Source organism: Falco rusticolus, chromosome 9 (genome assembly GCF_015220075.1).
Source record: "Falco rusticolus isolate bFalRus1 chromosome 9, bFalRus1.pri, whole genome shotgun sequence".
Classification (NCBI taxonomy): Eukaryota; Metazoa; Chordata; class Aves; order Falconiformes; family Falconidae; genus Falco; species Falco rusticolus.
Genome location: NC_051195.1, coordinates 27,495,989 through 27,513,773, shown reverse-complemented (window position 1 = coordinate 27,513,773; position 17,785 = coordinate 27,495,989). Strand labels below are relative to the sequence as shown.

The window sequence follows — 17,785 nt, the reverse complement described above, 5'->3', positions numbered from 1 at the left end:
TGTGTGGTTTATTTTTTTTTTAATTGCAATATTGAACTAAGTGCATAGAAGTGGTTTTATTTGATGGCTGTCAACAGTTAACTATAATGGTCTCCAGGTCAGACCTCTTATGAACAGAGGTGATAATGAACTGATTTTTTTAATATCTCCATATTAAATACCAGGTTTTGGTTATTTCTTTTATATAGTACAAGTGTGGTAAATTTACATGATAATATGTTAAATACCTTGGAGAATACAGCAATAAAATTAATTTTATTGCTCAGAGCTATAATCTGACAAAAAAAAAAAAAGCATAACAAAAATACTTAATAAGAGATGATTTCCATGAAGAGACACTGATAGGTATTCTTATATTTTCAGCCTCCAGGTTTTCACTGATGATAGTTCTAAATTAACAATCCCGTTATTTTACTGGGAATCAGTCACAGGCTGTTTTATGGGTTATTGGGCCAACCTTGTTAATGATAACTACTTGACTTGCATTCACATTCTTTCACTTCTTTGAAATTTTTCCCAACTTTGATTTATTATAAACTAATGCGAGAAAGCTACTTATGTAGCTCATTCTCAGATTAGATTCTCCCAGACTTCTGATATGAACACACTTAATTTTAGCAGGTGCTCTCTTACATCCAACTAACTTTTTTCTTAATTTCACCCCAACGTCAAAAGGCACTGATGCTTTTTCCAAACATAGACTCAAAACAGCTGTTGAATGTTAATGTATAACTGCTTATTATCTCACTCTTTTTGATGAAACTATGCCTGCCTTCAGGTTAATTTTGTCTTCCTAATGCTAAAAAATGCTTTTAATCTCACTGATCATTGACTATTAATTGATGACTTCAAGCTTTGTTTAAGCACTGACATTCTTCCCATTCTCTATAAAAATCTTCTAACTACTTCATCAGTACTTTCTCATCTTTGCTTCATTTTCCTTTTTGCTCTTTGAGATTTGGGGCATTACACAGCATATCCCAGAATAAGCCTAAATAATTTATTTCCTTAGGCAGAATCCTAACTATATTAAGTTTTGATAAAGTCTTATTTTATAGTTCCAAGTGTCTGCATTTCCAGTACCTATGTGGTGTTTGTAGACAGTGTGCTCCGATCACCAGTTCTGCACATTTGCCACAGTTTTAATCAGTGTTTTTGTCGTCTGTTCAAATGAAATCTCCTCAGTTTTGGGACAGGAAATCAGGAATTAAAGCCCATCTTTAGATGGACCACAAAAGGAATGGAATTCCTACTGTAGGTGGGAAGTCTTAATAGAATTTTTGTTTCTGATCACTTGAGAAATCCAGCAAAATATCACAGCCTGCAGTGGTTTCTCTCTTCACAGGCAAGCAGATGAGCACTGAGTGTTTTGACTCAGTGAGATATGGGGACAGTCACACATGGCCACCAGTACCCCACACTTGGATTTGTAGCCTATAAGCTCTTGAGCGGATACAATTATGTATTACCTGTTTGTCTGTAACAGATAACATCATGCTCAGGCCTTTTAAGATGCTCATTTTTAATTTCTACTCATACACTGTATCCTCTCCTTCAATAAGCCTTAGCTGTGTTATTATAGTACAGGTGAACTCTTATGCATCAGCTTTTCTTAGTTTTCTAAGAAACTTTTTCCAGCTATGCTACTGATTAAAGGAATATATAGTTGTAAATGAAAATGGCAAATTTGACATGTAAGTCTTTGCTGTGTCGCCCACATTAAAAATTAAGAAATTCCCTTTATCTAAAGGATACCACACTTACTAAGGGTCCTCCCTTTGAGATCTCTCAGCTACTTGAAGAGTACAAATTCTGCCTGTTAAACCACAGCATTTAAAGATGGGTCATTTCTTTCTTTTCTCCCTTCATCCTATTTTCATATTTAGGAACTTGAAGGGAATACTCCCTGGGGCCCCTGAGATTTAACATCAAGAAATCATGAAGAAGTTACAACAACCCAGTATTGGAGCCTACCCACCACTGCTTTCCCTTGCTGACTAGGCCACGTCTTCTACTTGAATACATTTTAAGTATTTGAAGATGGCCACAGTTAGCAAGTGTGACTAGAAACATATTTTAGGACTATGTCTCTCTGGGTTATTCTGTGATGTTTTTTCATAGTTTTTTGGCTGGGCAATTTCTAAAGCCAATAAGAAGGGCATGAGAGTATGCAGACCACTGGAAGTGTCTACTTCAGCTTAAAAAAAAATGCAATTAGGCAACAATTACACAAGTGCTGAGTTCAAGAAGCAGTTGAAACCTGACTCAAAGCCAGGATATCACCTTTAAATAGGAGCCCAAGCCTAGGTCATATCCAATGGGATAATGTTTCCAATTAACCTAATTTGATTAGGCACTGGACATCACCATTACCTCATAAAGTAAAGCTGAAATGGCACTTCTGTACATGTTGGAAAAGTATTGTCTGGAGGGGCCATCAGCTATGAAGATTGTGTGAAGGTTTGGCTACAGCTAGCTGCAGAACAGCAGCCCCCTCATTACTCTTTGTCAGGGAATCTGCAGTTCTTTGCAAATTTCAGCTTGACCTATGCACCATAAAGCGCTGTAGACCTTGTTTACACAATCAAGTTTTAAAATGTGGACATTTTCATTTCTCAAATTTACAACACCATCAAAACCAAATGTATGTTTTTAGGGAAGTTATGTTAATACCCACAAACAATTTTCCCTCTTTAGAATGATTACGCACTTTTACTTAAACACACTGAGTGCTGGCACATCAATAGCATTGATATTGGAGTAAATCCATGATCAAACTGGGGAAAAGTGTGAGGTTTTAGAAAAATATGAAATCAATAGCTGAAAAATCAATCCATTCATTAGAATTCATTGTAATTTTAAATTAAATCCTATCCTATTTTTAATGTTATAAACTCTTATTTTTCATAATTGTTGATAGCGGGATTAATTCTGTTAAAGCTAAGTAGGAGCATTTTATACCACCCTAAATGTAATCTAGTATGTTCTTCTGAAATGTATATACATTGTTGCTCTTAATTTCCTTCTGAGATGGTTTAATACAGAGAAACTGGATGTTTTTCCAGTGAAATACCTACAGCTATTCCAAAATAGGATTTAGGCATGTTAGTTCAGAAAAATCTCTACCTAGGTGAGGCAGGTGGAATTCTATAAAGTGCAACAGCTCATGGAACTGATGCCCAGGAGCAGTCAGGCCTGTTAGGGTGACAAATCATTAGCAAATGGCATCAAAGGTTTGATCAGCAATATAAAACTCTGCAGCTGCCGCATAATCATGTGGCTGCCTTGGTCCCTTTTTCATCTTGACATTCCCTGTATGTTCAGAATGGTCTAATTCTGGGCATGTCCTAAACAGCCTGGTTTTGACAACAATGGACAGGCTAGCACCAGAGTCCAGGAATGATGTTTCCCTCTCTACATCATGAGCATTTGCACTGGTGAGCAAGAGAAACGGATAGATAGGTAGATAGGGACATAGACACACGTACTCATCCACATATACAATACACACCAGAAACATCAGACATTATAAGAATTGCCACTGCTGCCTGGATCCTCACTTAAAACAAGCAGGACAATCAGATTCAGCCCCACCCTCTGCCTAAAGTGATTTAAGCCAAGTTCTCTCACATCCAGTGCTCTAACCACCATGCAATAGTCTATTTTACGTAAGAATGTCCTCAGCTCCTGCTGAAGCTGAGCCAGAATGCCACAAGAAATTCATAATGCATTTAGTCAAAAGGTGAAACAATATGTTTTCACAAAGGAGCTCTGCATCCTTATGGGCAGAGCGTTCATCTGAAAAAAATAAGCTGTTTGCTCCAGCCTCTTAACCACTTCTGTTTCTAGTCTTAGAAACAGGTTTTGTTGCTGCTAAAGTCCAGCTGTCACTCAGTAATGAATGTGCTGCTGTTCTGTGAACCCTGTTTACAAGAAAACTGTTTCCAGCAATGAAAAAGTGAGACCAGTTACTTGCTCCTCACCATCTGCCTTAACAGGACATCAAGCCTTTCCCTTCCTGACTTGTTCACCTCAGCAAGGCTAAATAATAGAGTCTAAACCAGACCACTGATACACTAAAATAAGTAAGCACAGGCAGGCATCTACATTCCTCATTTTCCTAAGAGCCAAAAGAAAAATGCAACATTATACTTACATGAATCTGAAGGCAAAAAAATGAAGAGTACAGGAATGCCTGTAGCAATGGTATCAGTCCGTTTGTTGAAATTACATATGTAACAACAGGAAGAGTGCTAAATATAGCTATACAGGTTTTTAGCAAAAGAAATGAAAATGCCTTCACACAGTATGTGAAAGAAGCAGCATCGACACAGATGGCTCAGCCTGTTTTCCCACGGACTTCCAAGCTCTAACCCACAGCAGTAATTTCTTACTTTCTTTATGAAGCTTTTTGGAACCATTAAAACCATAACCTGTGTACTGCATTGCAGCTTTTCCATTTTGCCACTCTACTTTGAAGCTCATTGGAGACTTCGCATTCTCTGTTCCTCAGCCCATTTATCCCTGGTGATGCTGCATCAAAGAGCATGATGGTGTTGATTTAACCACTTAGCTTTCAACAGCTTTCAGTGGAAGGATCTTGTTAGATTAAACTTTTCAGCTAAGGAAAAGGCCCTTTTAAACTATTTAAATACGGCTGAGGTCCATAGTTTAGAAGTTAAACATTGCAGAATCCTTTGCTAAGAGCTGCTGAAAGGAAGTCAACATCATGACCTCAGTGATGTTCTTTGATGCATCTGGGCTTTGAAGCAGTAGCACAAAAGTGGAAAGCTGCAAAGGAGACGACAGGTGTACTGTCAAAAAGTATAAAAGTGCTTTAGATTTGCGGGTTTTTTGTGTCCTCCCCTCCCCCTTAGAAATCAAAGGTAATAAAAAGGCAAGAGGAGTATAATTCCTCTCTTTTTCATTTTTATTTTGCTGGCAGCTTATTTTTCAGCAATGTCAGTAAAAGCCTGTATATTACAACTGCCACAGTAGACAGGCAGTATAGGTAGTAGTATAAGCCATAAAAATTCTGCAGGACAAACAGAACACAGTAAATATTTGTCCACAGCTTTAAACAATCCTCAGCTTGTTTGGGTTTGGTTTCTATGGCCATTGTACATCTCCTCTTCTGACATTTTCTTCATGCTGGGATTTCTAAAGGAATCTTAATCTTTTCATCAAACCCTTCGCCACCCTTGACCTCCCATACTCTCCCTGCACTCACTTCTGCCAAATTTTACCCTTAAAAAAAATATCAGTAAGAACAATTTATTTTCTATTTCATTCCTTTCAATTTCATTTAATGAAAGCAGCTCAGAGTGACCTGAAAAGCTTCAGCAGTTGCAGACTTCTCAGATCACAGTCATTGTTCTCATTAATATAAGTGGAATACGGTGGAATGGGAGAAGGAATGAAAGGCTGCACTTGGAGCAGGCTCTAGCCTCAGCCTGTTGTCACTTTTTCTTTCTGCTGTGTGATAATAAACATTTTTTGGAGGACCCACACATGGCTTCCTAGAGGATCAAGTCTGCTTAAGAAGGTAAAAGGACAGCTTCCAAGAAGAAATGCAACTTTTCTCAGAATAGAGTAGAATGGCTGAGAGAGAAACTTTACGTAAATAGTAAAAAGATAAAAATAGAGTAGCTCCTCAGCACTCATTAATTGTCACAACTTTATTGCTTTTCATTGGAGTATGATAAATTATACCTGCTAGCAATCTACTTCAATACATACACTTTCCATACAGAATTAGGATGAAAGTAACAGAAATCTAAAAAATTAATAATAATCTGTGAACATCTCAAAAACATAAGTCAACCGAAGGGAGAGGAATTCAGCTAAGGTTGTATTTTACCAGGAAAAAACAAGTTCGAAGCCTTTCCATTAAAGCCATTTGAAAGTTTTGACCACCTCAAAATGGATAACTTTATACAGTTAGATAAGCTTTTGTCTGATTCAATGTTTTAATTGTCTTTCATGTGTTAACCTATTATGCCTTAATTATAGTACACAGTTGAAGAATCGATTCAAAACATTCTCTCCAGGCTATCTGCACTGCAAGCTGACTGAGCAGTGGGGCATTTGGTGATCCACCTCAAACAGTGTTGGCCTTTTACTTGTTGAAATGTACCCAATTCCTCTGAACAGTGCAGGTCGCAAATGTTGAAAAATATCTCAGCTGGCTAGAAAGGCAGGAGAAGAAACAAAAACTTGTTATTCCCAACATACTATATTTCTGACACAGGAATATTTTGAGGTGCCTGCACCTGATACAGTTCAGACTCTTCCAACTTTAAAGCTGCTTGAAACTGAGAAAGCTGAATAGAAAAAAACCCCCAAACCCTTTGATGAACAATTCCTCTGTGAAACGTGTGCATTCTTCCAAATACCATGAGGTCACCCAAAGCCACTGGGCTTTAAAGCAGGAGCTCCCCGAGGTAGTTCCCCTTGGGAGAAGCTACTCCCATCTCAAGGAGAAATTAAATAAATACAGTTTTGTTTCAAAGTATAAGAACAGTTTTCCTGTGTCACGGAAAACTCCACCTAGCTTGATTTCTTGCCTCTGACTAGCTGCATGTTCTTAGGGTAAGCTATAACAGAATGTGTGTAGAGCACTTCTGATAAAACCTTCAACTTCAGAATTCAGAGCTGGAGGATTCACCTAGATCATCATGATTAATAATCAAATAGAGCAATATCCAATTTCAAAATACTACAGTCATCTGTGAAAAGGAGTCATCATTCTTTAAGCATTATGTAGGCTTAATTCAGTGCTGTTAGAATATGTGGGTTTGGCTAAATATTATTTAGTTCATACCTGCTTTTTCCATATATCAACAACTTTATGCAGAAGTTCATCATCTTCTCTTGGTCCTGGATTGGTGATCAAAAAATCTATATCATGCCCGATGTTCTTACCCCTAGAAGCAATAAACAACATGAAAATGAAAGAGTTAAGTTCCTGTTGAATTTCACACTACCTTCAGAGAGTGTTTTTGCTGCATTATAAAAAGAGTTTGCAGCATAAAGTGATAGCAATGTTTCTTTAAACATAATCAAAATGGAATCTTCTATTTCTTTTATTGGGTCCATCAGTGTTCTTTTGTTAAGCAATAATTTAAGCTTTTTGATGTATTTTCTCTGTTGTTCAACTAGATACTGCAGATGCATTCGCTGATGTTAAAGCTCTGTCTTTCTTCCCCTTAAGTCCCAGAAAAGGTTTCAGCCATCTCTGGATTAAAAAAAAAAAAAAAAAAAAAATAATCAAAATACCGTAGTACATATTATGAATCCACTGCAGTAAAAGCAGATAAACTTGCCAGTCTGACTACTGCAGGCTTAAATATTCTTCTCTAGCTTTTGAAGGATAATTTAATGAAAAAAACCTGTGATTATGAATAATTTTATCATTTCTTTTAATGGCAAACATAAAATCTCTGAGTATTTTACATTTCTTCTCTTTTAAAATATAACAATCATTTTTGTAGTGATTGAGTTTGGGTATTTTTCGAGAACATTTCAGCCTTAATGTGACTAAAGCTTGTTGATTGCACCCACTAAGGATTTCACAAATCCATATGTACAAAGTTTAATTGTAAATGTTCTTAATGAAAAATGATGTCATAACCTCTTGTTTTTTCTTCATTTAAGTCTCAGCATTCAGCTTGCCTTTCATCCACTTAGCAAACGTGTTAAACCTAAATCAGGTGAAGATGCAGCAAACAGGCAAAAGCATGCTATCAGGATGTTTCCCTTCAGAGTAACAAAATGTTTGAGAACATCTGAAAATTTATCTTAGAGTGCAATTCATCTGAGAATTGTGGGCCAATAAAAGGTTTTCATTTTGGTCCAAATACTGCAACAGGGACTGCATACAATCTATTTATTAGCTTTAATCAGGCTGTGCCTAAAGAGAAAAGGGCAGAGGAGAGAGGTACTTCTGCAACTAGGTGCAGTATGCAGCAGGTGGAGTAAGCACCTGAAATCTGGAGTAGTGGCACCTAAATGTAGCACATCTCCAAATCTTTTTCATGTCATGTTCATAAGGGTACCTGGTGTTATAGCTCAGGTCCAGAATTCAGTCACTGTCCAGTATTCAGGGAATTTGTACACTGTTATATAGGCAGTGAAAATGGGAACTATAGAAAAAAAAATTAAATCTTTTGTATTTCATGAAACAGTACATTCTCTTAAAAGAGTGCCTAAAACTGAATCTGATTTCTTAAACTTGGAAATTTGTAGGAACAGAAGCGATTAGCAGACATGTCAACTGCCATTTGCATGACAGAAAACCATCTAACTGATGGACAGTTGAACAGCATTAGCAGCAAAATGTAAGGAAATGAAATTCTAGGTTTTATATTTGACAAGCAGTGTAACTCACTATGATACAACCATTGTGACATGTCTGCAGCAAAGTCAAAACTGCTTAAACAGGTGGAAATGATTTCAAAAGAAGTTTCAAACAAAGAATCAGTCTAGGCTTAGAAACCAAACAGCAATTCAAACTCAAGAAGTTAAAAAACATTTAGTATTCCATGTAACACTTTCTGAGTGATTTTGTAGGATGACATTCGTTATCTCTTAAATTACCATAATAATCCAAAGTTCTTACACAGCACTTTTTACTTACATGTCTGAAAATGTTTTTTCAAAGGGAAGGAATTTACTATTCCTATCTTAGAGATGCAGAAAGTGGCATAAGAAAACTTGCCTAAAATAATTTAAAAAAAAAAAATCAAAAGAAGAAATTGGAAGCTGCTAGAATCAGTAGCAGATTCCTGATTCTTCCTCCAGTAGTCGACACATACATACTTGAGGTTTAACTACATCTACAAAACCCTGCCATAAAATTCCAAGAAATCCAAGCTGTTTCACTGGCCATTTCTTTCCCAAGACAGAGAGCATTTATTGAAATGCTTTTTATTTGTGAAGTTAGAGTGTTTAAATGTCATGTAAAAGCACACAATATAAAATCATTGTTATTGCCATGGTTGTGTTTCAGTTTCTCTTTGCACTAATTCACATTGGATTAATTTTTGACTGAATCAGTCAGGCTGTTACTGGAACATTTAGTTTTTAGAACATTTAAACATCAAATTGGATATGAAAACCCAGAATTCATCCTCTAATTAAGTGTCTCAGAGATTAAACTTCAGTCTCTAATTCATTCCTGAAGCTTTCCAGGAGGAATGCTGCAGGCTGCAGTCTTTTTCAAACCCCATAACTTTCAAGAGAGCAGGTTCCTTACACAGGGCTACAGATGGGCTCCACCATGATCTAGAGACTGAGGGGGCTTAACTAAGCATCATTCACTTAAAATGAAAACAAACACTTTGTTTGAAAAACAAATACCAAATTGATGCTACCAGTGCCTGGTTTTGTCTTGCATTTGGTAGCCCAGTGACTGGTGCAGAGAATCCTCATCCTTTTATTGCAGGGGTCCTCAAACTACGGCCCACGGGCCGGATACAGCCCCCCAGGGTCCTCAATCTGCCCCCGGTATTTACAGACATCCCCCCGCCCCCCCCTGCTGGGGGTTGGGGAGGGAAACCAAGCAGCCGCAGATGACTGCCTGCCACTTCATCCACGTGCCAGCCCCCTGGTTAAAAACCTTGAGGACCCCTGTTTTATTGCCTTATTTTTATCAGTCAGAAATATTGGCAATGATCCTGCTTCACAGGAGGCATCTCCTCATTCTCCTCTCCTGCTTTCTGCTGGGGTACAGTTCTAGGAACAGAGTTCAGAGATAGCCTTTGGGTCCATGCCAGTGTCCACAGGTTATTTACTTGTTATTAGCTATTGGATTAAAACCACTCAGTCAGGAAGGAGAACACTGTTTGATGTGTTTGCAGCCAAGTTATTTGTCATCTGCTGGCTGTTAAATACAAAATACAGAGCCAGTGCTGGCTGCAGGGCACAGAGTCTTAAGGCTTCTCTCTAAATGGGCATTCTAGTCAGCATGCTACATCATACTCCTTCTTCCTGGCTCTACAAATCTACCATTATATATCGCAGAGTGCCATAAATCTACCCAGGCTAGTGATTTTAGCACACCAATGGATGCTGGGAGATGTAAGGATTTGATTCTGGTACGCCACTGTCTACGTACTCAATCACAAGGCTTTTATATAAAATTTGAGTACGATTTTAAAAATAAAAACAGCTGCAATGACATTTTAGAAAAAAAATATACATCCTCTTAATGTGTATGATAGTTGCTCAGAGCTTGTCTATTTTCTAGGACTCATATGAGATGAGACTGATAATCTGTCTAGTTTCTAGATTCCACCTGGGCATAAGCAGGATCTGGGAAATTAATTGCTTGTAGCTGGAAATGCTGAGGCTGTTATGAAGCAAAAGCATAGATGCCCCTAGGAGCAGAGCAATCAGGGACATGACTGGGGATTTCAGGTTTCTGAGGCTTTGAAAGGACATGGATTCAAGTTTTATATCTGCTATTCAGATCCACTTACATCTTTCTTTCTTTTTCCATTAGATCTAAACCTAAATCCGTGTTGGGCTGGAGCTGTAAGAAAACCAGCACCTTGCAGAACTGAAATTGCAGCTTAGGTTTTGTGCTAACAATCCATTCAAGTCTGAAGACTAAAAAAGACAGAGTACCGTTAATTAACTGTGTTCAATTCTTGGCTGGGTAAACCTGTATAAAGCTGGTATTTCTTACTAGTCAGTTAATCATCTTTAAGGTTGTTGGAATGTTCTTTTTTGCTGTTGATGTTTTACTACAAAAATCTAGATTCCAAGTCATCAAACATAACTATCACTATGGATAAAACATAAATATATGAATGTATGACAAAAGATAATCGCATTGTCTTAATCTACAAGGGCAACATCTGCACGATTAGACATTTTAGAGTAGTATGTGCGGACAGTATTTTGAAACCCCGTATATTATATAATGTCTAAGCCATATCAATGACAATTCTGATAAACTGACTTTAATTGAGCAAAGATGGACTGACATTTCTCTACCACTCAAAAACTTCACTAACGGAGGAATTTAAACCACGTTTTTGCAGCAATGAGTTATGTCTCAAAACCCTGAAAACCATTTAGCAATCTTTGGATTTCCTAGCAATCTAGGAAAACTTAGAAAGAGTTCCAGTGGATGCATAAGATGATACTGTATTTCCACGTGTGTGTTTGCATTAGGTAAAACTGTAAGCTTACTTAATGAACCTTGCCAGCCCTTGAAGTGCATGAAATACAAAGCGAACATCAACAGCCTATGTTTATAAGACTAACTGCATCTCCTGCTCAGTCATATTTCTAGGGAATAAAACCATCAAAGTAAAATCACAGACAGCACAATGCCTTTGGATAGATCTGTCACAGGAATGATTTATTGTTACCATTGACTTTGTATTGTGCATAGAAATAATACTCACTTCTTAGTGTTGCCAAAGTATGCTGGACTTCATCTGCTAACTAAAGAAAGGTGTTTCTCCTTCGAAATGGCACGGTCTGAGTTCTAGATTTGTTCACCACCATCTTCTCTATCAGCTCCCTTCAACCGTGAGGGCCCTTTTCCAAAAGCAGCCTCTTTCTTCAGCAACAGTCAGATGTTTAAGTCTGCTGTTGCTCACAGCATGTACACAGTGCCCTGTATTTTCCAGCTAAGCTTGTTGTATTGCAGCTTTTCTTCGCAGGCTTCCTCTGTCTCCACTTTTCTTTCAGGTCTTTATAATTTTGCCCTGCAACACGATTCCTTCCTTTTTTCACAATATGGATGGATAATTTATTTTTTAAAGTATTTTATGTGCTTCTTTCTCACTCTTGACTGCTTTGCATTCAGAGACCATGGGAATAATAATGAGGAATACACAGATGTAGCTTTTTTTGTTTGTTTCCCTGGAATTCTTTCTTAGCTTGATTTTACAGGCTCTGTATTAGATTTTTTTTTTTTTTTCTGGAGTGCACCTCATTTCTTCTGTCTCCCCAACAGCTCTTTAAAACGTACATGTTAGTTTTCAAGTTCCTAGAGTCATATTCTGATACACGTAAAAGTTTTCTCTTATTTGACAATCCAACTGTTACCCTGCTGTGGAATAAACCAGAATGAATAGGATAAATCCCTGGATAAAAGTCTTCTGTGAAGTCCTTCAAACCATTAAAGTGATTAACTGAACAGCCTACCTGCAGTACTAGATGATCACAAAAAGTACTTCTGACTAAAATCTCAACACTGTACTAGATTGGTCTTTCGTTTATTTAGGTTATTTGATAATTTTATTGGATTTGACAATGTAATAAAAATATGTGATGTTTTACTTTACAGACTGTATTTTCATGTTTTCAGAGGTTCACACTTCAGTCAAAGTAGGACTACAATAGTTTTTACAAATCCTTCTCCAGCAAAACTCTGACTGCACTTATGTGTGTAAGCAGTTCTCAGGTTGAGTTCTGATCAGAAATGCAAAGTGAACTTTGCTTCATTGGCTAGAAAGTTTGGACCAGGAATCAAATTTAGCATCAGGTATCCAGGGCAAGCTGAAATACCTTTTCTTCACAACTGCCATATTCTGTAATTCAATCAATTCTCAAAATCATCTTAAGAAGGGCACTTGAACACTCTTTTGGGGAAAGAAAGCACTTAATATTCAGAAGAAGAAAAAGGTTTTCAATAGCTGCTCGGAAAGATCATCAGAGATGACTGTGGCCCACTGGCTCTGCGCTCTCAGAGCCTGGGCTAAAGACAAGCTGGTCAACTTGTATTTGTTTCTCAAAACTCAGATGGAAAATTTCCAAATAATTTTTTTTTTTCATTCTATAGCCAAGCCTCCATTTATTAAGGAAATCCTATCCCTTTTATTCAGGCAATATTCTCATTGGCATAATGATGGCATTATAAATATGGAATAAGGTTGCGTGTGTGCTAAATCTTTCAGTGTTTACACAGGCGTACTGAACTTCACACATGAGAACACCACCACTGGTATAGGAGGCATTAATCACTTGCATGAAGTCAAGCATATAAATATTTAAGAACATGGAAGACTAACAACTAACAGGCACTCATTTCCAATATCTGATCAAATATATTAAATAATAAAGAAGCCTAAATTTATGTGGGGTTCCTGGAATGAAGCAAATTAATTGCATATAATTAATTTAATTATTAATCTTCAAATCATACATTCATTTGACTGCCACAAAATATAACATAATAAAGTGGGGACAAATAATGAAGAACAGAAAAAGATTTGGCATAGACATTTCAGGCTTCTTTCTATTTGACTGAACCTTTTATTCCTGTTAAAATTGTGGGAAAATATTGATTGTGGAGGAAGGCATATGTCTTAAACATTGGATATTTCTGAGTCTGTTTGTTGAAACCAGATTGTATTTACTAAAACAGTACGTTTATGATTATATTAATATTCAGATGCTAATGGATATTTTTCCCATACAGTTGGGTAAAATTGCCTTTACATTAAATAAGAAAAAAACCATAGCTGTGAAATAGCTTCCTGAGAATGACTGCTATCAGGAAAGAGCAAAAATAATCAAGCCATCAGGAATTGCTATGCAACCAATATTCACCATAAAACTGGTAAGATTTTTAAACTCTCACTTTCCTGACCATTTCATTGCATAGTTGCATTTTAATACAGAAAACTAGGAAAATCAGTAAAAGTAGCCTCAGACCAGAACTACACAGAGCAAGCCTTAGATAGCATATGGAGAATGTGCACAAAATATCAGAGGTTGTAACTCTTCCTTCCAAAGAGCTCAGATTAAAAGCAATCCAGCTGAAATTCATTTGTGTAGCAAGCTGGATGCTGAAAGCCAGTATTAAAAAAAAATGACAAGTCCTTTATTTGTGGAAAGGAATATGGGAATTCATTACATGTTAAATTAAGCATCATCTTCTCTGCATTCTTCTTTTGGGAAATGCAGGAAGGACAGCTTCTAGACAGACATCCCCAAGTGATTTGAAAATATGTGAGGCCATTTGAATATCTCCTTGAATATAGATGAGCAATATGCATAAACATCTAGGAAGACCAAATGCAATTGCTGAAGTGATGATTGTGTGGAAATGGAAAAGGGATTAAACGTTGCAGAAGATTACACACAGCTGAAGGAATGGACAAATTGTGATATAGCACAATAAACTTTTGTTTAAGCAGCAAAGAGAAAGCTTGCATAAGTAGCAGAACCATTCCTTATAGATATAGTAAACAAATAATTTATAAGTACCATAAAATGCATGTTCCTCAGAGAGAACTCTAGTAGCCTCAGTGTGCATCATAGTCAAACATATTATTACAGCTATAGTCAAACACGCACACACATGCATACATAGTTCAAAGATTTCTTTGACTACTCTGATATTGATGCCATATTTTTACTCTAGGGAGGTATCCTCTACACTGGGTCTGATTTAACTCCCACTGTACTGGCAACGTAGAACTATTTGACATCAGTTGAGTTTGACCAAATAGAAACGGCATGGTAATTCCATCTCTAATAACCTAATCATGTCCTGATTATGGTACCTCTACTACCTGTTTCCCCACCAGCATGTCCCTTCTCAGAAGAACAAAAATTTTTATTCCAAAACCCAGACAGTCTGCATGTTTGTGGATTTGCTTATTAAGCAGTCTTTGCTAAGACCTTGAACAAGAGGTGGACAATTTCTCACAGCCAGATACCGAAATAATTCTGAGTTACTGCTACTCAAACTATGAAGAATTACACGTTTTTCTTGTATAAACCCCATTACAAAGAGAAAAAAAATCTTTAAGATAGAAGTACTGATGTGTGACAGTGCTACAGCTATCACATAGAAAGTAAAATCCTGGACTGTTTAATAGCCAGAGGAGAAAAATTCCATTAATTGAAAAGTAGTCACAGATTTCCTTCAGCCAAGAATAATTCTTGGCTGTAATACTACAGATTTTCAAAATCATCTTCCATAACTTTCCATATTCAGGTATAAGTTACTAGCAGTTTAATAAAGCATAAACGCAAAGTAGACCAATAAGTAAAATTCTCAGAATATTTTTCCTGAGTTTCCTGAATTCAGAATTTAACCAGAAATTAATTATTTCAGCACACTTTCTCCTTAGCTATTTTCAGGTCTGAAACTTGGGCCTCAAGTAAGTGGCTCTATTGACTTGAAAGGACACTGACCTTTGTTAGGGATACAGTTAGCACATGGACAGGGAAGAAACAAGGCCCTTTCCAAGGAAATTAACAGAACCGTATGTGTACAAGCACTTCTGCAACAGTGATTTCATGCTGAAGGATTTTGTTGAATGGAAGAAATGATAGTGTTTGCAACATTCTCATTTCACTTGCAACAAGAACTGGGCAATAGCTAAAAAGCAAGTTGGAAAATTATCTTGTTTGTGACAGAAAGTGTCTTCCAAACTATAATAAATGCCCTAGCATTTATTTAAATCTATTTCCTCAGGAACTCTCAATTACATATTCTGATCAACACTGTAAACAGTATTAACAGCCTAAGCAGCAGCATACTATACCAGTCCATTGCTATCATAAGTGACCGGCTAAACCCTGTACACCACACATAAGTTGTTCTTCAAATCACTGTCTGCTTTAGCGCAGCAGTTTTCCTTAATATTCAAGTCAGCTCCACATTTTCAAAACAACATTTAGATTCAACAGTGTCAACGCAATGGTGGTTCACATACATACAGAGTAGGTAGCAAGAAAACAAACACCCACTGAACTGCAAAAGCAGCTCAACCAAAGTTAACAATCCAAAAACACTGACACAGAGAAGGCAGAAAGCAAGTGTTCACAAGCCTGACTCACGCTGCAGAGTGATTACTTTGTCAGCGGAGGGAGGGTGGAAGAGGGAACATTCCAGCAGAATAAACCAGGGGCACTCAAACATGCCAAACTCTACCACCAGCTTCACTTGCTCTCTAGGTGCATGGTCTTTATATCTCCACCTTAAAAATGACAAAGACGTAACACTGATGGGAATGCCTGAGGCAAGACACCACTTTATAATCAAATTAGGTAGTCAGAAGGCTCATCTATACCATTCATTACATGAAGACATACCAAGCTTCTCAAAGGGTGTAGGGTTTGGAATCACAGATCACTCTGATTCCAGAACTGAAACTCAGGGAAGCCTTCTATTGCAGGACTAGGGTGGTAAAAAAGATGAGAGAACTGTAGAGATTACTGGCTTATTTTATCCAATGGATATTTACAAATCTTATACAATAATTTTGCCAATAGCTATTAAAAAACACATAACTAAGAAGGATCCTCCCTACCTTACATTGCAAGTATCTATGGCAGGCGTCATTTGTTTTTTCACCCTGAGTGAACAAATCCCAACATGGTCCACATACACAGTCAGTCCCTGCTTTTCAAAAATAAGTAACATGCCTGAAGTAACAAGGAAAATAAAGCAAGATCTGATCAGGGCCCTGTGGAATATTGATATGAGTATGGGAATATCTGGCTGCTTGGGGTAATTTCTGCTGTCCTGGTTTATTTTTTGAATTATATCCTAGCTGTGTTTAAAGGCAGTTTGATATTAGTGGTTCCCAGCCAGAATCAAAATATATTCTCTTTTCTTTCTAATGCCATATAGGTGGTGATGTACTACAAAATACCTGTTGAGAGCAGAAGTGCCAGTGTGGGAAATCACCTGCACAAACATTTTGTAGCTGGACTTTGATTTTAGTGCCCAGCATTTCAATCACCCAACTGGACTTGGTTTGCAAAAGCTGATAAAATTGAGTCGAGTATTTCTGGAAATCTAAACCCAAACTGACTGAAATTTTGTATTTCATATCAAAGAAAATTCTGGAATTCTTGTCCTTTGAGGATTAATTCTTCCCTGACTGTATATCAAAGTGCTATTTTGAGGCATAATTAATATCTGTGAGATGGTTTAATAGGATGCTGATTAATGTCTGAAATAGCAATAATCAAATTAAATTAACTGAAAAATTCTGCCACCAGCAAAGACAATTAAAATTAAAACTGAATTAATGATGTATTTAACTGAAAAGATACCATACAGCTGAGAGATACTCTGACTTATTATTTTGGCAATTTGTGGGTAAATAAATAAATAAATTGTTGTTGTAGCTTTGCCTGCAGAATTACTTTTCCCACTGATTTAAGAAAAAAATAATTTTAGATTAGACTGCCTCCAAAATGAAAACATAGTGAAAACTGAACCAGTGTTCTGGGCAGCTATAAATCAGGCTTCTACAAAGGTCTGAATTGCCAAAGACAGCATATAGCATCTTCTTCACCCAGCTAAAGTAATTCGACATAAACCCAGCTGAACTGCAAAAGTATTTGGCAAAGATCCATAGGTGTCTTCCCTTGAAGAGGTGCTTGAGGGTGGACACCTCATTAAAATGCTACTTTTCTTGCCCAGTGTAACACTAATTCTAATTCACCTGGGGCAGAACTCATTTTCCATAGCTGTGGAAGCTATTTATTTTATTTTTAAAGTTAATCCAACTCTGCAATGAAGTAGCAATGGAAAAATCCCTTACCCTTTAGGAGCAGAAACTTTACTTATTTGGCATAAGGGAATATAGCTTTAATATTGAATACACAAAACAAGCATTTTTGGTTTCTCATCTATTCAGCAGGATACTATGGCTATGGCACACCAGTAGCTGCTGTTCAAGGAGACTTTCAGGGAAACACCTGACAAGGCAGAGAATGCATTACTTAAAAGATCTTTCTTGTATCAAGCCAGGATAAAGTATCACCTGCTGCAACAGAAGGGACCATGTCTCCA

General features: G+C 37.1%; 1 protein-coding gene across 1 annotated transcript in view; it reads right to left on the bottom strand.

Annotated features, from left to right (window-relative positions):
- The window catches only part of DNTT (DNA nucleotidylexotransferase), a 94,687-nt gene that overhangs the window by 29,570 nt on the left and 47,332 nt on the right, over nucleotides 1-17,785 (bottom strand). The window contains exon 8 of the mRNA XM_037400265.1: nucleotides 6,824-6,926. Coding sequence (XP_037256162.1) covers nucleotides 6,824-6,926 — 103 coding nt within the window. The remainder of the gene's footprint in view (nucleotides 1-6,823; nucleotides 6,927-17,785) is intronic.